This window comes from Haliotis asinina, chromosome 16 (genome assembly GCF_037392515.1).
Source record: "Haliotis asinina isolate JCU_RB_2024 chromosome 16, JCU_Hal_asi_v2, whole genome shotgun sequence".
Classification (NCBI taxonomy): Eukaryota; Metazoa; Mollusca; class Gastropoda; order Lepetellida; family Haliotidae; genus Haliotis; species Haliotis asinina.
In genome coordinates, this window is record NC_090295.1 from 40095634 (window position 1) to 40118172 (window position 22539).

General features: G+C 41.6%; 1 protein-coding gene across 1 annotated transcript; it reads right to left on the bottom strand.

Annotated features, from left to right (window-relative positions):
* Positions 1 to 427: 427 nt before the first annotated feature.
* LOC137268910 (uncharacterized) lies at positions 428 to 20008 on the bottom strand. Its single transcript, XM_067803518.1, has 15 exons — positions 19766 to 20008; positions 16721 to 16915; positions 16036 to 16291; positions 14733 to 14798; positions 11568 to 11725; positions 10466 to 10670; positions 8858 to 9028; positions 8344 to 8528; positions 7639 to 7798; positions 6824 to 6935; positions 5944 to 6094; positions 5132 to 5279; positions 2131 to 2299; positions 1271 to 1461; positions 428 to 543 (listed from the first exon to the last, which is right to left on the bottom strand). The coding sequence occupies exons 2-15, from the start codon at positions 16898 to 16900 to the stop codon at positions 482 to 484; spliced, it is 2214 nt and encodes a 737-aa protein (XP_067659619.1). The 5' UTR covers positions 16901 to 16915; positions 19766 to 20008; the 3' UTR covers positions 428 to 481.
* Positions 20009 to 22539: the final 2531 nt, after the last annotated feature.

Genomic DNA, 22539 nt, shown 5'->3' on the forward strand with positions numbered 1-22539 from the left:
AAACATTTACAGGGACTCCACCAAGTTCAGCAATGAACATTAAGTTTGTTGCCTGTTGTGTTTTAGAACATTCAATAAGGATTGATCCTATTCTCAATCTTTTGATGTTATTGTTCACCTGATATCCCTTGAACACACCAATGTACAAGATCCATTACGTCGTATCTGTAATGAGCTTCCGTCCCTCTAATGAGATCAGGCAAAGCATCAGTATATTCGACTGTCGGACAATGAGGATTGTGGTACGAAGAAACATCAGAGTATAGAATGAAAAGCACTTGTGTGATGACACAGCCCTGAGGTCCCTAAGCGTGTACACTGCTGCTGAGTTTGCCTGATTCACGTCAGACAAACTTATCAACATTGTACACTATATCAATATGAATTGATATAAAATACTACTAATAATAAATACATAAATTCGTGACTAAAAATACATGCAAAAGAATATTACAGTTTCACGTTTATTTCAATCTTACATCTAAGCCGAGCCCCCGGTCGTCTGTTCTGGATGAAGTTTTCTAACGATAAGAGACTTGAGACCTGAAATAACAAATCTTTGGTCACAAACATTTCATACTCATTTCAGTCATTAAATATTTCTGTTTTTTTTTATATGCCCACACTTTCATTTACTCATTCTACCCAAATAATGTAACTGTTTCATGAGATATTACATGTGTATGTTTAAACAGGATTATATCTAGTATGCAGTGATTGTGTATACATAATGTGTACATATATGACAGAAGGGATTAGTGCAGTTCTTCAACACCATCCCCTTGCCGCTTAGAACAAAAATGCAAGAAAAAGGGTCACCAAAATACCTCCCAAGACAAATAAAGCAAATACAATAGAAAAAGTGAACGAACATACGACCTCAACCCCCAAAATCTAAACACATACCAAAAAAGAACAAAAACAACAAACAAGAACAAAAGAAGAGACAAACGAAAAATAGACCTAAAGAAACTAACAAAAATGAATAACTCTCCATAAACATCCACAAGCACACAGTTTCTTGTTATATTTGCCTTTTCATTCAACATCATTCATTGTGGCTACAAGCAAAGCTGACTAGTACGGACGTTGACTTTAACCGTAAATCCCACACCATTTCCAAAAGCGAACAAATACTTTGCAAATTTAATCAACACCTACTCTTCATTTTTGAAAATATGTCAATTCGCAAAATTTACGATTTGCTGAAGACTCGTGACATACAGTACATGTTTGTCTTAATCTTCCCTCGAGTATTTGTGTCACGCACCTGCCACAGAAGCTTGGAAACCGGCGTTGTAGTCACAGGCGACCTCGTTGTTGACGTAGTTGGATCGGTCGTCCTTGTAGCCGTCACCGCTATCGGGCCCTCCTACCAGAGCTCCGTACAGGGTGTGGACATTTGGTTTATGGCTGGACATCACGAACGGACCACAGGGAGCGGGTGCCCACGGACAGGAGCTGTGTGGAGAAGGAGAGTCTTATAACAACGTATACTTGGCGTCGTTAATGAAGGGTCAAGCTATTAGTAACACTATTTCTTGAAAAATTGTAAAATCTTCATTTTTGTTTGAAATATATGCAGCTAAATGTTCTACAAACTTTCTAACAGTAAGGACAACATATCAGACAGTTGATGCAATTGCATATCGTGACAACCCAATGAAATCGTGTTGAAAACTTCCCCGGAAATTATTTTTGTTTTCACACAGTCTCCATGTCGCGACTTAAGAGACGAACCACACCTTGAGAGGACTGAAATTGGTCAGACTGCACGGAATATAGCTGTTCATCTTAATGTTCATATTAGGACAGACTACCGTCTGATGGTATTTTAATGGTTCCATTTTAGGTGATTTTGTTTGTGTGAACTCCAAATGTGTTAAACGGAGATGTGCTAAGAGGTCAAGTTTGAACTCAGTCCTCCGTGAATTCCTGAATGAATTAAAGTGTGTGCTTCCAGAAACCTCTATCGGTGTGTCTGTTGTTTTCGCTTTTTAGTATATTAGTACCCATTACATCAATAGTTTATATAATAATCGTGTTCTTTGAGCCATATTCTGCCATACAAGAAAGAAAGATCTGAACAATCAGAATGCACCGTTACCCCGAGGGGTAGCAACCACCTACCTAGATCTGTGATGAGGACTGTGTGGAAAGTCAGTGTCTCCAAATCCGATGAGGTAGCTGAAGCCGGTGTCGCCGAGAGCGTAATGAATCTGAGACACAGCCCACTTTCGGTACTCATCGGAATGGAGACCCTCGTCGGCCGCCATTAAGGCGACTAGGGCCATGTTGGCTGGAAAGATGTTACCATGAATTATGTACAAAGTTACGGTGACATAATTAATTTATCTCTTTAATTAAAACATTTTAAATTTAAATCAAATAATGTCTTAGATAACAACCGTTCAACCGAAATATCACATACTAAATTTGTTATGCTCTTGTGCTACTCGTTGCTGTTTCAGGTTGGCCTGCCATGTTTCCACTGTCTTCTGTACCACGACAGTGCTGTGTGTAGATCGCCACATAATTCTTCAGGGTCCTATTCAACATGTTTGATGTTTAACGTCACACTCAGCAATATTCCAGCTATGTTGGTGATCTGTAAATAACCGAGTCTTGACCAGACAATCAACAACACGAGCATCGAACCGATGATTTGATTGTGTCAACCACGTCAGCGAGCCTGACCACCTGATCCCGTCAGTCGCCCCTTACAGAGTCGTCTTTTATGGCAAGCGTGGGTTGCTGAAGGCCGGTTCTACCCCGGACCTTCACGAGCGGGGAAGGTTAAGAGACTACCTAGTTGGAGAACCGTATCGATGTTTCAGCCAGCTAAAGATCATCTGGAAGTTAACTAATGCCCACACAAATGTTGATCTTGATTCCTGTGATGTAGTACGATGACATGTATCACCCAAGCTAGCTGACCACAACATCCCCTAAGTCGCATCTTAAGGCAGAATTGGGATGCTGAAGACGAACTCTAGCACCCAGATCATCACTGATCGCAAAACGTTCGTAACGTTGCGCCTCAGTAGTTAGTCTACATTCGTCATTCATTTGGACCGGAAGCCAGATGCATTGCGAACTGTGCCTTAGATATGTTGTGTACATCTACACCACATTGCCGAGTAGCCTACAGTCAAGGTGGTCGTCTTGTGCTTGGGCGCAACTGACTGATAAGGACGGGGTGTTTTCCAAGTCGATGGTCATGACGTTGATCATTACATTGTCTGACTCAAAATCAGCTAAGCACAGAGCCCGAACATCGCGGCGTTGAGCAAAGGAAACAATGTTCTTGTTTTGTCATTGCCGACCACTTAGACAGGCTGTGTGTACATGTTTTCTGTGCCTTCATGATCCCGACTGTTTGGACTCACATCCATGGGTGGGGTTAACATACAAGTATGGGCATTAGCATATTGTTTATATAGTGCGCTGATACTTGAGCTGAGATGCATCTAACCACTTCGTGTGTACATTTCATGTGTTGACAATCTTAAATTAAATCCAAGAAATGACACATTTCACAGTTACAATATTTACGGAAATGTTCAAGTTAACCACCTTGTTCTCCTTGAGATGGAGAGTTTGCACTGCGTATTCCTTTAACTGTGAGAGGTAAATTGACTGTATCAACCCAGACGTAGTTATATAATCAAGTCTATTTACCTACCGATAGAAATATCTGTACGTAAATAATGGAACAACAAAAAATCCCAAGGCGTTCTGTAGTGTTTGCCAACATGCCATCTTAACCTGTTCTGTATCATGCAACTTCAAACATACCGGCTGTGCTTCTGACTCGCCCCGAGAAGCCACACACAGAAGACAGAATGTACCTATTTCCCTATGTGGGCACTTGTTTATATTCACAAGCACCACGAACAATGGGGTGGAAATCGTTTTGTCTTTTGAAGAAATATTTGCATACACTGGTTTTGGTACAGAATGAAAATAAACATGGATCAGTAAATATCTTCATGTTTCTACTGAAGAGTATTAAGGAATGGGAACAGGTGACATATTGAACTACAGTATACCACTTCACAATCAAGAGTCGCGTCCCTTAGTTGTGACAGGATTTGTTCTTCGCAAGCTGTAATCACTGTTCGATCCTGATTATGATCGATGACTTTTCAGTACGACAGAATTGTTACAGTTTGCATGACGTGAGACGGAACGTCCACATCAGGTTGAAGCGATACAATTGAAATAGTGTTCGAAGCATGGTGTTGTATCACAATTTCATAATTAATATTGTTTATATGTTTATATTGTTTATATAGAGTAAACATTGTTTTATAGCATTTATATTACATCACTAGAACGGAGGGATATTTCACGAATAGCACCCATGTCGGGATTCGAACCTAGCACGTTAACGTGAAGAGCGAACGGTTGTGTGTGGATTTTAAACTGAGCTGAATGATAATAATCAAATGCCATATAGTAACTGTTTTCTTATACTGATGCTTATCACTGACTCGACATTCAATGATCAATACATCTTGAAGAGGTTCAGAATGCCTGAAGGTGGTAGCTCACCAGAAGCACGTACAACAGACACTGATAAGACTTTGATCATACGTTTCATCATTAATTCATCAGAGGTCTCTATTTTCCTAACGTCACACAGCAATCACCCTTGTACATAACACGTGTGTACACAATCACACATGGGTCATGCGGTCCAATGTTTGACATCATCGGCATCAAACGACACCAGCTTGACAGGTGATATGCATGAACCAGGTGACTAAACCTGAAAGACCGATTGATTCACTTGGATCTTACGACAAGCAAAGGCCCCACAGGTTTGGGGTATAATAGGACATTGTTCCCAAGGCCTTATTGTCTAAGGACTTTTGACACTTGGAATCGTTATAGTGGGCTCGATAACTGGGAACGTTTTGAGCTCACACAGCCGCCCTACAGAAAGTTGTAACTAGCCCTGCTAAAAATAATGTTCAGGGATTAGCCTGTACAAAACAGAAACTGAAGAAAGGTACACCTGAAGTAAAAGTAAGACACGACATGGCGATTGTTTAGTGGACTAAAGTCTCACCAAGGAGTTTTAACAAGCAAGTGGGAAATACCTCCAGCTAATCTACAGACTTACAGACGTATCTGAGTGATCCCCACTGTAGGCGCCATGCCAAGCCCTTGGGTGTGTACTTGATGACCTGTCCAGGGAACCAGTAGTGCTGGAAGGTGTCCTCAATGTCCTGCTTGTATTTGTCGTCTCCCAGAAACTTGTAGAACAAGAACTGAAATCACACGGGAAGTGTATCTTAAAACAGGCATTTACCCAACATGATATAGCCTGTGCTTGCTCACTGGCACGCTTGCATTTAATGAAAAATCTGTAAATGGCGGATATGGAAGGTTAAACCGGTGTCCAAACACATGTTTTAGAGTTCTCTTATTATTTTCATTTGCTAATTAGTCTACACCTACTCTGGAATCTGTTTCTTGATAACTTTCTGAATTTGAAGATTAGAATGACTGCAAACCTTGCCGTAAACGTTTTACATTGTACAGAACTTTCTCATCACCCCACTTAGACACAGAAATATCTTATGCATCAGCTACCAACATGTCCAACGCAATGTCCTATATTACTTAGTATCATACATTCTCATGCTGTCTCCAGACATCCATTTTGGTGAAAGCCACTGTGACTTCTGACAGTATGGGTTCAGATCCCGGTTGGGACCCAATCCCAAAGGAGTAGTAGAATCGCAGTATATTTATGAGATTCTGTAATTCTGAACATAACATATTTTACATTTGACCTCTCTACTTTACTCTAAATGCTGTTGATGTGTGGGCATCTAATGGGTAGGAGAATGTCGATCTCTGTGCTAGCTTATCTCAGCTTCATTAGAAGATATGGAATCTGAAGACCATATCAGATTCTGGAAGCTTCACCTGATTGGCTGCCTGCTTGTCATCCCAAGACATCCCCCAGCATGACCCATTCTGGTAGAACTCCTTGGCGTCTGTGAGGTACTTGCTATTGTTGGTGGCCATGTACATCCACAGACCAGCCCAGGCATGCTCGTCCGTGGGGTTGGTGGATCTGACACAGTCACAACATCACTTGCCCTCTTAAATAATGAGCACTTCCAATATATATTTGTAAATAATAGTTTACATATTCTTTTCGTGTAAAGATGGATTTGGGCTTAAATATGTCATAATCACTTCAATTGCCTATCCTTGTAAAACATGATTTACAAGCTATATTTTAATGCAACTTTATGCCTTTGTTTTGCAGCAAGCATCTCAGAAATATGTGGCTTTATGATACAATTCAGATCCTACTGTGATGGTGTGGGTTCGAATCCCGAGAGGGACTCAACTAAAAAATACTATGTGTGCTTTACTAAGAAAGCATAAAACATATGTTAGGTTAAATTCAGATCCTACTCTACTGCTTAGTCCAGAAATGGTGAGTGAGTTCAGTTTTATGTCGCTTTTAGTAATATTCCAGCAATATCATGGCGAGCGACACCAGAAAATGGGCTTCACACATTGTACCCATGTGGAGAATCGAACCCGGGTCTTTGGTGTGACGAGAGGACGTTTTAACCCACCAACCCCTAAAATATTCTGAGTACCGGAGGTGGATTCTGGTATATTCCAGAAACCTAGCACATACGGTATCCCATTGTAAGGTGCGGAATCAAAAGCAGATCTTCGATCGGCTCCACTCACAAATAGCGAGGTTTGACACTGAAGTGTTTTGTTGTTTCAGGACATTAGTCACCATCCTCCTTATCCCACCTTGTATTCAGGGTATACTCACGGGTAGAAGCCAGAGGCAGCTCCCACACTGGAACTGTACTTCCCCTTGTGTTTCATGGCAAAGTTGTACAGATCTGTGGCGTGACTGAGTAGCTTCTGTGAGTAGGCGGGGTCTGTGGAAAGAGTGGGATGATTCCAGACTTTCAGACCATACCCTCTATTGATTATTTTGGTGTTTGATGCTGTCTATGATGTGGAAGGATGTAGTGACATAGAGGCTGTAAGTCTCGCTGACCTGTAAGTCTCGCTGACCTGTAAGTCTCGCTGACCTGTAAGTCTCGCGAGCGCTACTTCCGGTACCAAGCTGTTTCTCGGCTCTCTTTGAAAGCGAGTCGCAAACCAGCTTACTTCCTTTTACAGGGACTAGATTTTGGAAGCTCTGTCATTGCTATTATGGCCGTACATTAATGTTAATATACGACGCTATCTTGACGTTAAGAGAGTTTCGAAAGTCTATGCCCAGATTTCCAGAGACAAGCGTATATTCAAGTGTCAGTAACTTATTCCAAATCCCGCAACCAACAAATATGGCTAGACCAGACCACGTGTACAACCATACTTGGCTGTCACAGCAGTCGTATTTGCTGGCTAATTTGGGTCATGGTTATTTCGGACATTTTTAATTCCTGGAAGGACGGGAGGAGTATTGGTTCCTTATTATCAGCGGACAAACCATGTGATCATTCGAAAAGGCACGAGACGCTGTCTCTGTAGAAGGGCTGAGTCGCAAAGTGCCATGATCTACGTAGGGTCCTTTTGGATTTATCAGCTTGAATGCCACATGGTGTCATTATGATGGCCGTCCTAGAAACTGACCTTTTGTCTTGAAGGCGATTGATCCAGCAGCCATTGCGGCAGCGGTTTCCCCAGCTACGTCACTTCCGGGATTGCTGGCGTCGATCTTGTAGGAAGGTCTGGCCATGGTCATATCTTCAGGCCTTCCCCAGAAGTTGTGGTCTGTGTTGCCATTGCCGACCTGCAGATTGCAGCATTTGAGAAGAATAGTTTGTTTAATATCGCATCAGTAACTGAGGGAATGCCTACCCCAGATCCATATTTCCCACGTGAATTACACCTTCTTTAACATATTCAATTTTGTCATAGGTTTGTCCTCCGGGCTGCATGGTATTACTAGTTTAATGACTGTCGAACGACTAAACTACATGTGTACGCGTCGGGCTGAACTATGTAGTCCATTGCTTGCAAGCGTACAGTGATAATATCGACAAATCTTTCAGTTGGATGTATCAGGGTTACTATGTTCATCATAATTGTTCGCTTTCCGTCATTAATACATTAAAACCAATTATACGTCATTGCATAAGAACGGTTGTGGGATTTCGGCAGTGTTTCCACAGTAAAAACGAAAACCTTGGACTTTAGACACTTCGGGGTCTGGGTCATCGTCGATGAAACACTCAAAGAATATTCCATCACAGTGCACACTAACTTTTATCCAGGCCTAAAGATACTGACCTATGCTACCACCTCCTTAAAACATAAGCACACGCTCCCTCCCACCTGCACATACAGCTCTTCCTTCCCAGTGTGACACTTAAGGAGGTAGTCCAGAGGCCACTTGATACAGTCATACATGTTGTCCAGCTGACCGGACGCTTCGTATGCATCTCTCCAGTGGATGAGACTCCAGGTGAGGATGGTGGTGCTGTAGGCCATGGGGAAGTTGAACTTGACGTGGTCGCCGGCTGTCAATAACAGGCTCTATTTACAGGGAGACCATTCTCGTGCAAAGGTGCAAGAGCAGCCGTTTGGATAAATAGCTTATCCAAAAACTTTTTCTCAACAGAAATGACGGTTACAACAACATACATTACGCCGGTTGTTAATGAGGGTCGAATGAAGTTGACTAAAACCACCACCATGTTCAGTAGCTTACAGGCTTATGGTTATGTTAATGTCAGATATAGAACGTTTGCTTGAGGCCGTAAACACAACCATACGTTTGCTGTTTCCTGCTGGAACCCGGTCCTGTGGTATAGGTCACGTGACTATAACCGTTCAGTGCCTCTCTTACCGTCATACCATCCTCCAGTGAGGTCCTCCCCTTTAGCCCCCTTGTCTCCTAACGCTGAGTCCCCCCTCCAGGGGATCCTGTTGGACGCTGGGAGTTTCCCGGATCTCTGAGCCTCGTAGAACAGGATGGACTTGTACAGGACATCGTCGTAGTTGTACTTGGTGCCGTCCGCTGCAATAACGTCAAGAGGACTTGGTTTGAAAGTAGATTGGATTTATTATCCTAATTTTGACGACGACACTAATGAACAGAACATTATTTTCGCCATGTCATACCATGTTTAAGACACTCGTGCATAAATATCTACAAATCTCCCGCTCTCGTTTAGGAAATACCAATATTTAGGCACTCGTGTCGGAAACATAGTACGAAATGGGCACTTCTATAATATCCTCTATTTATTATCCCTGTATGTAAGATGCATACGGGTACTAATGATTTCAAACTCTTGACGCAACCTTTCAACGTCAGTGGTGCAGCCCAAAGTGATTCGTAATGTCTCAAGAGAAGAAGCTTTTAATTGCAAACACCCTCCCTAAATTACATACAATTACATACAATTCGTATGATTCAGACAATTTCTCGTACTCGACTTTTAATGCGTATAAACTGCATACAACAATATGGCCACCCAGTCGCATTGAACGGCTTGGCACACAATACCATGATGGCCTCACGAATTAGAAGGGAAATGTCTTTGAATGTCTCCAGCCATCACGGCTCGCCTCGAGCAAACAGCATTTATGACAAAGGTGGTTTGCTACAACACTAACCGGCTTCCATATAAAAAAACACCGGTGTCTTTACAATTCTGCACTAATTACACCAAGATAAGGAATTGGTGGCGATAATGATCAGTGACTGATCAAAGCCATCAATAAAAGGATCGATTTTCTCATGGCCATATGTACGTACACAAGACGTATCTACAGTAGACTGCACTATTCTATTGTAGCCATGTGTAACTTAATAAAAGAGTTCAGATCATGCGCTAAAATTGTACGTTCAGACCATAATTGTGAGGAAGTTGAGAACCCGTTGTACGAACATCTGACACAGGTGTTCCAGTGTACGGCGGCTTGTAAACGGGTCACATGCATGTCTTGTACTTGTTTAGTAAGCATGACGAGATGGTTGCTCACGTGATGCCCGTGCTTGTAGGGTATGAATTGCACATATGTCGACATAGTGTAGCAACATATATGACAGTCTTTATCCGTTTCTTCTGTTAAAACATGAAACTTACCTCTAATACTGTTTTGGACGCTATTCAGAAATCTTTAAACACGTGAAATGCAAAGTCACAATGCTTATCGACGGGCGTTGAGGCTATATCTGATGTATGCAGTGACACTCTCCTCAAACATTTAGCACAAGCATATTTCCTTATGTAACTGAATTAGCTGACGCTTGAGGCCACCTTAAAATTATGGAACTGCATCTCCTTGCAAAACAATTTATCATGACTCTGTACCTTAAACCGACCAATCACACGGGAGATACTGTGTTATCTCATCCAGTGATTGGTATGGGTTAATCAATCCATATATACCGAGAGTTCATGGAATTCGGGGTAACAAGATGTAACGTTGTGTGCTACTGACTCACTGTTTCTCCTCTTTGCCACGCCGTTCTTGTCTACCCCCATGTTGAAGAACGTGGCAGTGCCGGTCACCTTGTCTGACCCCTCGTGGTTCCCGAAGAAGCGGAGTTTCAAGGTTGTTCCTTTGTCGTAGAACTCACTGTCCATCATGTTAATGAGCACCCATGTCTTCCCGTCAGCTGACTTCTTGAAGACTCGAGCATGTTGGAGCTGGAGCAAAGGTCGAAACATGAAATGTATCAATATCTCGACAGATATAATATCCTCGACTAAGCGTCTCATACGTAGTTCGCATGGAGATGGGACGTGAAAACTACTACTTGATATTATCGTTAACATTACAGCTCAATATCTTTATGTAAATACGCACTACGTACATTCTGCTTGTTGGTTATAATTCTGACCCGTGAAGGTCCGGGTTAGAACACATGCCTTCAGCAACCTAAGCTTCTGAGGGGCGACTAACGGGATCGGGTTTTGAGACTCTCTGACTTGGTAGAGACGTCATCGGTTCCCATTTGCGTAGATAGATGCTTGAGCTGTTGATCACTGGTTTGTTTGGTTCAGACTCGATTATTTACAGACAACCTCCATATAGCTGGAATATTGCTGAGTGCGGCGTAAAACTAAACACACTCACTGTTCTAATTTTGACAGGATCATTGACGGTGCCGATGGATTCGGCCACATATGCTCTGTTTCAGGAGATCTGAAAATGTTCTGTCGGAGATAACTACGGAAATACCGTATCTCAGTATTCCTGTTCTGAGTTTCTGATTTTACCCACACTGCAATAGAAATCCTGCGAAGATAGTGAGATAATGAGTTTAGTTTTACGCTGCTATCTTGCGAAGAAACCTGCAGAAGAATACACTAAGGAACACCTGTACTTTGTGCGGTTCCTAATTTGCTTCTCTCAGTATATTTTGCTAATTACGATTGCGATATCACCATGTTCAGGTGTTGTAGGCAGAGTATCTGTGATGTTTCCAGGGTACAGTGGATATTTATCGTAACGAATACCCTGGAGATTATCGAGGGTAAGACTGTCCAGATCTGTGTTTGTTTGTGCGGGTATGTAGGTTGGTAACTAAGAGGGAAGCTTACATCCAGCTTAGTGACGGGTACGTTGAACCTGACGACGGCCTCCCACCCTTCCACGTCCTGGGTCAAGGGGAAGTCAAACTCGGCTTCGAACCTGTTCCCCCAATCGTTGGCTACCTTTAAGTCGGCATTGACGGACTCTCCCCCTGCAGGCGCAGTCACTGGAACAAAGAGTGAGTGAGTGAGTGAGTGAGTATAGGTTTCTGGCACTCCAGGGGTACCGAGTGAGTGAGTGAGTCTGCCAGCTAAAAATCCCAAAACACGAACATGACAATGAAAGGATGGAGCCTTAGGATGGAGCCTTAGAAAGAATGCTCTGCCTGAATAAAACACCGCGTTCTTGCATAGTCCCAAATAAACTGAAGGATTTTCATTTAAAACTAATACTCACACACTGGAAACTTCTACATACTATCACGGGAGCAATAGAAACTGTGAGCGGGGGACCGATGACTGGAACTTGTTAACTGTAGATCTGCATTTCCGAGGTCAGTCGTATGTATCAAGGTTTGTTTATTTAATAGATAGCAGTATCCATTATGCAATAAACAGACCCACCACATGATAATAAAACAGTGAATACGTGTTAATTCCAGTACTCTCCAGGGTACCATCAATGCGTGTATATTCAGAGTGGACTGTGCGACGGAAGATCTCGCGGCTTGGTCTGTGACAGTAAATGCCACGTTCGGTCACCGTCAGCGTTGCCCTAGAGATTCTAACCATGATTTATATATTATATATGATTTCATACATTTTTCTAAACTGTCATATCGTTTGTATTATTTTCAACGGTATTTCTAGATTAAGTCGTGTGGGTTTTCAGTATTGATTTTCAGAGGTCAATCCACGTACGTACTCTCTCTCTCTCTCTCTCACTTTCTTTCTCTATTTCTGTCTCTCTCATCCACTTTCGCTCTCTCACTCTCGCTCCGTCAGTCTTGCTCTGTCTTACTCGCTCTCTCACTCGCGCTATCTCTAGCTCTCACTCTCTCGCGCTCTCTCATTCTTTTTCTCTCTGATTCTCTCACTCTCTCTTGCTCTCTCTCCCTCACACACAAAAGCAGCCGGTGTCATCAATGTTCAATTCACCTACTATCTTACAAACCTATATAAAGCAGGCATAACAGGATCAACACGTGGCTGCTATCAGCAACTATCAGCAAAGGTAACACAGCCGCCACATAGAACATAAACAGATTTCTCATCTTGTAATGGGCAACACAGAAGTGAAATCCATATTGAATAGCCCATTCTGAAACAATGAGGACACCGGGTGTTCACTGAAAGAAACTATCCTTAAAACGTGGCAGTCGTAATTTCAATATCTGTGCTTTACTCGTGAAAGGGTCTTCGAGTTGTTTGTACGATTTCCAGCTGAACTTCACACTGGTATTTTGCCCCATAGATGTTCTATTAACCTTTGTTTGACAAAGACGAAGAAAACCACTCAGATCAAAACAAATGATAAAAGCAACTGCTTTACAGTTGCCGTCATCTGAGGTTCAAATTCCACTCTAGTCGTAAGTTTCAAATGTTATAGTAAAGCATCTTACATAGGCTGGGCCCCGTTTCACAAAGCTCTCGTAAGAATAACATCTCATAGCGTGTTACACTATAGGCGGTAGGAATGCTATGAGGAAAGTTACGAGATCTTAGCCTTATGAGAGCTTTGTGAAACAGGGCTCTGATCAGTTAGAGTTGTCATCATAGTGCACAAGGAGCATTACATTGTTAACCGAGTGTTATAGTGTTTATCACACCTCAGCGAAACGCGAATGTACAAGTGATGATCCACATAAACACCGGTGCACAGAAAGGCGATGAGGATAAATTATTTACGTGTTCGATGAAGACTGGCACTCGAAGACAAAACATCCAAACATCAGGCAGAACGAGTGTGTGTATACCTTCGAGACTCTTATCAATCCATTAGGGTAATTTCAAGCACCTGCTATGTGGATGTATTAAAGTAATGACAATGACAAAGGCTTGATGGGCAATGACATGACGGTTTTCGCGTCTTGAATTTAGTGCCAGTCCATTAGGTCAATACATGTATTTATAAATTTCCATTTAAATAATATTGACAAATGTGAAATAAAAGGTTACCTTAAGTTCTGCTTGAGGTTTCTACCAGGTTCCAAGTTCAAAGAACCGTGAAGATCCGGGTTAGAATATTGGCCTTCAGTAACCCATGCTTGTCGTAAGAGGCGACTAACGGGATCGGGTGATCAGGCTCGCTGCCTTGGTTGACACATGTCATTGGTTCCGTCATGCGCAGATCGAAGCTCATGTTGTTGATCACTGTGCAGATCGCCGCAATACAGCAGGAATATTGCTGAGTGCGGCGTAAACCCAAACTCACTCGTTCAGTGTATGTAGTGACTGAGACAAAGGGTTATCATCTTGTGAACGAAGGCTCACGAAGGGCCTGTCGGTATATATAACAGTAGTATCAGAAATGTCGGCCGAAATAGCCCGGGAGATCCGTGTAAGAGGCTTAATGTGTACAGTATAGAATAATCAGCTCAGATAACACGCCTATGAGATCGGTCTTGGTCACGTGGCGCGTAATTAAACTAGATTTGTCTGACTCTGCATAAGACCATGATTGTATTATTCTGTTTATGTAGAAACAAAGGATTTACATCGAAATGTCCAGATTGGGATTCAAATCATTATATAACATTTGATGAACCTCTTTTGATTAACTTTTTAAAATGTGCTGTCTAATATGTATTCATTCTACTATCAAGAAATAGTTGTGTAACTAGTAATCAGTTAATTTGTGATATCATTGTGATTTTGCAGTCAATTTACAATCATTACGTAAGTAACAGGCCACGTTTTCAGCACGTTATTTATACTGTACTCTTCCTTCTGGATGTGGTGCCACTCGAACTGTGACGCCATGACGCAGTTATGACGTCATAGGTAACGGCATTTATGACGTCATAGGGCCGACGTCATAGTAGCATCTGTCAGTTCACTTGGTGAAAGGAATGATCCCGAAACGTTACGTGGAAAAGATTATAGAAGAATAATCCATCAAATATCTTGGCCATGATTATATAGTTACGACAAGAGGTGTTTCGCGAATAGCTATGCCACCATACGCTAGGGATCATTCCTATACTGTTGCTTCAAGTCATACGGAAGACCTACCTATGTTAAAGCCTTCTTGTGTAGTTTGCGTGGTACCCTTGGTTGTTGGCGGTGTTCGTGTGCCAGCTGCAACACAAACACGAGAAATGTTCTGTAGTGGCCTGGTGACACGGTGACAATGGTGATGAGATGGCAAGGGTTCCACATCCTGAATCCAAGGTTGGAACGGATGATAATTCTATGATTGTGAGCCAATGCTTATGAGTTTACCTAACATCTGACATCTACATTCGGCACCATTCGAACATCAAGAACTGAAATAATTGTTCATGGCGGTGCTAAATCCAACTGACATATTCCGAATTATGATATGAGCGTTCTCATGGCAAATTTCAAATTCTCGGCATGGTATTTGAAATGGTTGTGGCAGTTGTAATTAAACATGTAAAAACACTCACCTTTGCCTTCCCATGGCAAACGCATGGCTATGATGGATGAAAGGAGGCCTACTTGGGGTGTTTCAGAAGAATAGTACTATGAGAGTAGTACTATGAGAGTAGTACTATGAGAGTAGTATTCATCATGTGCACACAGTCTTAACCTACATTTTCGCTCAATCAGTTTGATGCAAAAAACATTGAAGTTCTTTTGCCCAGTACTTGGAAAAAGGAAAAGTTTTGGATTTTTATTGCTAGTGTACAAGGAGACAAGTTTGATTGGTTCTTGATTCATGTGTGATAACCCTTGTAACATCCTGTCTGACAAACCTTGTACCGTCCTGTGTGACAAACCTTGTAACGTCCTGTGTGACAAACCTTATAACAACCCGTCTGATAACCCTGTAACAACCCTTCTGATACCCTTTGCACTAACCCTTCTGAAAACTCATCCGATAACCCTTGTAACAACCCGACAACCCGTGTAAACCCCCTTATGATAACCACTGTAACAACCCATCTGATAACCTTCTATTCATGGGTCCGAGGTAATGACGTTCAATTATCTAACCAAATCTGTTATTCCTTTAAAATATCTTTTACTATATGACACTTTCGGGGTATCAAAAGGGTGAGTGCTTGAGTGAGTGAGTGAATTAGTTTTACGCTGCTTTTGGCACCATTCTGGCAATATCACAGAAGCGCACACTAGAATGGGATTCACGCATTGCTGAACCGAAATTGCTATGTGGTAAAGAAATAGAAAGCCGAGTCATTTTGAAAGATGGAGTGAGTGACAGGAGGATGCAAACATCATTCACATGGACTGAGGGTGAAACTCTTTAAGACTGTTTGTCAAGTCGTCAGTGAAGTCAGCTTCTCATATGCTCGGAGACTGATACAGAAGGAGGTTCCACAGTACTCACTGTAGCCGGGAGGAAATGTGACCGTGGTAGATGGTGTGGTGGGCGTGGTCGTAGGTGGGCTGGTCGGTATGGGCGTGGTGGGGTCGGGCATGTTTTCGATGGTGAGAGTAGCACTAGGCGTGATGTCACCGGTGCCATGTCCGAGGAACGTTACGCAGAGCTTTTCTCCAGCGTGTTCGTCCCCATTGAAGGGCTTGTTGACCAGTACGTATTCCTGACCATCGGGAGTCTGTGACTCAATGTCCGCTAGCCAGATCTGCAGGTAAATCACGCCAGGCCATCAATACAATGAATAAGTAACCTTTCACTGAGACAACGTATCGTTTCAGGATACAAGTAGGATTTTGCATGGTCCACACGTTGACCGAGATATTTGAAAATGGGCTCACAATGGTTTTGCACGGGGACTAGATATTCCTTTCTGTTACAGCTAAAATACAAGATACTTCCAGGTGAATACGACAATTCCTTGACATTTGTTTGTTTTACAAAACCTTAGCCCCAGGTTTTGAACTCAGGCTTTACCGTGATGGTTTGTTCATATCTTGTCCACCTAGCTAACTCGCATCATTCGACTCATATGGGTAAGTCTAAGATCTGAGTCCAACAAGGCATTCCGGTTCCAGTAAGGTGTTCAACAGGGCGTTAAACTTCACTCACTCACTTACTCACTGATAGGCCTTACCTCCAAGGATTGGAGAGGCTGATCGAACTTTAGGTGTGCTTTCCATGAAGTGACGTCAACAGTAAAAGGCATGCAAAAATCTCCCTGGAAACCTCCGCTCCAATGGTTGCCAATGGTAACAGGAACGGTTGAGGACATGGAGGACCCAATAATGGCCCCTAATAAGAAGATGGCCAGCATTCTGGACCGTTCAGCCTGGAGGAAAGAAAGTTGGATTGAATAATAATTTGCGCATCGTCTAAACCATTTCTTCAATATCACATAAGGAGTGAATGAGTGAGTTTAGTTTTACGCCGCTTTTAGCAATATTCCAGCAATATCACGCCGAGGGATACCAGAAAATGGGTTTCACACATTGTACCCATGTGGGGAATCGAACGCGGGTCTCCGGCGATTTTCCCACAAGTGTACAATCTGTGAAGCTCATTTTCTGGTGTCCCCCGCCGTGATATTGCTGGAATACTGCAAAAAGCGGCGTAAAACTAGACTCACTCACTCAGAATATTTTAGATTGTTCTAGCAACGTACTTAAAGAGATTGGGTCTTCTTGGAATCTCCGTTTCGTTATGATCGATATATCCCGTCGTATCGGAAGTGATGTCACCACATTGATCTGGTTTATCGCGTACGTACGGTTTCTGCAGGTCATACGTAACATTGACGGAATGCCTATGTTCAACGGCAACTGTCTCAGACGGAGCTAAGCCTTGGCGGAAAACCCTAAACCTGGTATCATGTCTAGAGCTAACATACCCTGGAAAAGCCGCTGTGGATAACCTTAAAGCTGGTGTCATGTTTACAGATAAAATACCCTGGCTCAACGAGGACGAGTTTCTGAGCTTGAGTCAATAATGGGAAACCCACTGCGCATAACCTTTAAATATTGTTAAACACTATACCTCGGGAAATGGGCAGACCTAAAAGTAGAATCAAGTTAGCATAGTCCTTTGTTATTGCTTGTGATTTTGTTAAATCCAATAGTTTTAACGATCACTTAAAAAACCCCTCTCTCCGACATCTCTAACACACGAAAAAACATCTGATGTTATTATCGATCCTATTTGTTTTTATTATAGAAAACCCGGGAAGAAAGTGAAACACGTGTCAAAGGGTAAACGATTCAACAACAAAAGAATCCGATTTATCCTTTTTATATTTGTTCATGTTATTTTTATCTCCCATGTTTCCGTGACAATTCCCCAATAAGGTCTCTGTCCCAGTTGGAAAACTGATGATAATGGTTTATAACTGGCATTTCTCTTCACGAAAATCAACATGCTGAAAAACGACGTGGTCCGATTAAAGAAATCTGAGGAAAAATAAAGTGAACGGAGAACGCAATATATCTGATTGTGCGTATTTTTCAAGACATATCAGTATATGTTATTGTTGATTACTATGGGTTCTGTTCAATGCATGTGAAGTGGTGCTGTTTTAGTGACAAGAAACACGTAACGTCATCGATTGGACAAACCAAATGGTATTGTTTTATTGTCGGCGCTGTATAGTTACAGACGAAAGCGTGACAGCATGATCCAACAACTTCCAGTTAACCTTAGTACAAATGTGTTAATTTTTTCTCATTAAAGAATTGGGAATTATCACAACATAGCTCGCCCCGCCCCATAGATTTCTATGTATGTTTACTTACAAAGTATACATCTTAAATACATTCTAGATAAGCAAGACAATTACTTTAACGCTCTTTAAAACATATTTTATATACTAAACAGAAAAAGAAACGCAACGCTGTTTTTTGTGAAGGCTTTAAATAGAAGAACCCTTACACGTATGAGATTTCATTTTCTGAAACTTTTAAACTTAAAATATCTTTTACCGTTCAGTATATAATTCTTAGATGTGCGCATTGTCAAGATCAACATTTGTGTAGGCATTAGTTAGTTTCCAGATGATCTTTAGCTGGCTGAAACACTGATACGGATCTCCAACTAAGTAGCCTCTTAACCTTCCCTACTCGTTAAGGTCCGTGGTAGAATTGGCCTTCAGCAACCCACGCATGCCATAAAAGACGAATCTGTCAGATTCGACTAGCGGGATCGGGTGGTCAGGCTCGCTGACAATCATATCATCGGTTCCCTATTTCGCAGATCGGTGCTCATACTGTTGATCACTGGATTGACTAGCCAAGACTCGATTATTTACAGATCGCCGCCATATAGCTGGAATATTGCTGAGTACGGCGTAAAACTAAACTCAGTCACTCATTCTTCCTATTGTAAGTCTTATCTCTTAATTCGAAATCACCTGTCTTTATTCTGTGTTTATTATATCACTTTCTCGAGGCCATTTGAGATGTGTGATGAAACTAAAGATTTTGGAACCTTCGGGAAACGTTTTTAAAAGTTTGTATTAATGTATTACAACTTCTAAAGGGGTGACCTTATAACACTCTGGTGTTGAAGGACTGGGATTGTACTCTGAGATCAGACATTGCTACCATGTGCAAACCTAGATTAAAAGTTAAAAATACGAGTGAAAACATATATCTTAGGAAAACATCTTTTTTTAATAATGTATATTTTTGTGGTGAAAACGTTTTTCTCGTCTCAACAGTCCTACGTGTAATTACGTTTTTTTACAAGTACCTGAAAAATGGCAGTACACCAAAATGCTTTCAAAGATTGAGTCTAGTTAAAATATTGATCAACACACTCGCCGCAACAAACAACCGTCAAACCACGACGTGGAATCACTGTGAACAGCCAGGTTCACCTGATATACTCGTCATGAAAAATATCACGACTTCACAATGAAAACTAGTTTGTTTGTTTCTTTGTTAACCCCGCAGATATGTACACGTGCATTAAGTATAATATTGTCAGTGACAACACTAACACTCATCCCCGCTGAATAACATGCATGACAGTTATATATGGATTCTATAAAATCCTGATGGTATCTTTTTCGATACAATGTGATATTCATCATGAGGTTGCCGATAAAAGTAATCTTGACAGAGATTTGATTAAAACGTTAAACATTAACTGTACCATTTGTTAAACAGGTCAAAAAGCTCAACCTTACCTCACTAGATCAAGGAATTATACTGAGTTCCAGAGACAAGTTTCAGGAGATAGAACCATGTGTTCTGGTTCGCACGGGAGAGCTTTTTCAGTGTTATCTTAACCTTGACATTTAACCTTGTACGTACAGACAGGTGCACAGAGCATGATGGATATTAGTGCTATTCCAGTCAAGTATGAATTTGGCTAATAAACATTCATTCTGAAGCTTGCATGCTGTTTCTTCTTTCCTAATTTGGTCATTGCGTTTTGACCCTGTTCCACTTGCCCACAGCTATCTTTGTATTCTGATTCCTCTAATACTCTAAATTCCTATATGTTCCAAAACATTTGCTTGTGTGTGTACCAGAGTCGACTTAATTGAACCAGTCTATTGCCTGGAGGTCATATGATTAAATCTTTTTATATTCAACGTTCCTATTGTTGGACCAACGGTTGAAGCCTTTGTTGTCAACAACTCTTGAAGTGATGTACTGATCTTGCTTAAACGTTTTTTTGTCGAATTTACAACGCACAAGAGATCAGCGAAGCTTTCAAAGCGTTATAGGAAACATATATGTGTTAGGCAGAAGTACTCGTTTAGTTGCCAATAATTGCTGTAAGATACGGCCATCTTTACTTAATAATTAATAAGTGTTGTAAGAAACGATTGGGACATCAGGGTCCGTTTACATAAAGCCGTCTGAACGACCGCTTTCAAGAAATCTTAGTATAGTGGTTCTAAAGGCACTGTTGATTGCATTTTGTAAGTGAGCGAAGGGGTTGTTGTTTAACGACGCGGTCAGAACGCTCCAGCTACATGACGACTGCCTGTAAATAATGGATCAGACAATCAAGTGACTGGCATCATGAGCGTTAATCTTTGGCGATATGATTTACATGCATGAATCAAGTCCAAATTGTCGATAAGGTGCCTCTTATGACAAGCATATGTTGCTAAAGATTCCATCCCTGATCTTCAAGGTTTTAGACAAGTATGGGTTGATAAAGGTCAATTCTAACCCGGATCTTCATGGGTGTATATAAGCACGCACTGGTGAAAATCAATCCAAACCCTGATATTCATGGGTGTAGACAAGCAAGGGCTGCTGAAGTTTAATTCTAACAAACATTTCCGAGTTTTGTTAATGTTAACAACCACCCGTTCGACTATTATGTAGCCGGAATACGGAGTGGTGTGACCTATAGCACCAGGTGCGAAAATCTTATGAAGCATTTTATGTTTGGTACATTAAGCTTAGGTTGTTCAAGCGTTTTTGTTTTGTTGTCTGCACATGGTTGTTGTGAATAAGAATCAATAACGAGCTAGCACTTAAAGCCTGAGCAAGTGATCTTAATGCCCAAACTTCACTGAGAGTATCACCTGAGTGCACATGCAACCTTCTTAACAATATTTCACAGCCTACGCTTGTTAATGGTTTGTTAAATCAGCCAGCTTTTGTTCCTTTGTGTTGGGGTACACGGGAACAATTCTGCATTAGCGTCTGACTATAAGAGAGGTGCATGTACGCGATTAATACATTGCACATTATTCTATCATGTTACATGAGGTAGTCATGGTTGTGTATGTTTCACTAGCTCTTCGTAATGTGTCCGTAGTAACAGCGGACATCTACATGTTCAGTAATATTTAAATAGGTTTTGTTTGGGAAGGCAGATCTATTTGGTTTTTGTCCACTTTGCATCACTAAACACAATCTATCAGCCCCAGGTTCTTTAATATATCTGGTCGGTGGGGTAGCCTAGTGGTTAAAGCGTTCAGTCGTCAAGCCGAAGAGCCCTCTTCCCACGTGTAAACGCCATTTCTAGTGTTCCCCGCCGTTAAATTACTGGAATATTTCTAAAGACGCGTACAACCATACTCACTCACTGTTTAAGATATCTGCCGTTTTCGGTTCGAGGCCGAACGTAATTGTGCCAACGTAGCCCCGGACAGTTGCGTCTTTAATATACAAATTAAAGCAAAATATCATTTCAAAGAAATGTTGAAAGTAAATGTGAAGTTTGTTATAACCGTGTCCGTTATAAGTTATGTTTACCGCGCATTGCTATTCCGATAATTTAAAGGACACAGGGTGTGCACTTGATCCAGCCACAAATATATTTGTCATGGAATATTTTGACGTTCAGATTATTTTTACTCAGATTGTCAACTTAAGTTTGAAATGTGGCACTGTCAAAGGTTCTTTCAAGCAGGCAATTGTGAAACCTTTGCTGAAAAAATCTGGTTTAGTCAGTACCTGTTTCAATAACTGTAGCACAGTGTCTAATCTCCCATTCCTATTCGAGGTAACAGAGATAGCTGTAAAGGTGGAACAACTTTGACAGCGCCTGAGTAAACATGACCTCTGTCAGAGATTCCAACCAGCCTTATAGGTCACTTTATTGCAAGGAAACAGCCCTGCAACGGTCAAGACTTCGGTTACATTATGGATCAATGATACGACTCTTCTCTACTTCTGGTACTACTGGGGCTCCTTTCACGAAACCTTTACTAAGGTTAACCTTAACTCCTATTCTTTAACACTGTTCTAAAGTTACCTTAGTGACTTAGGATCACCTTAGTGCTTTGTGAAAGGAGGCCCTGATCTCATTCTGTTGATGTTCATAATGCACGGTCTGAGGAAGCTAAGTTTCTTTAGGGTGTAGCACTGGGATCGCTGGGATTATTCTCGATAGCTACGCAAAGGGGGTTGAAATATTGTAAAATTATTGTCCTCATGCGAGTGTACGTAAGTCCACAAACATGACGGCTGAGGGGATGATGTAAATCCA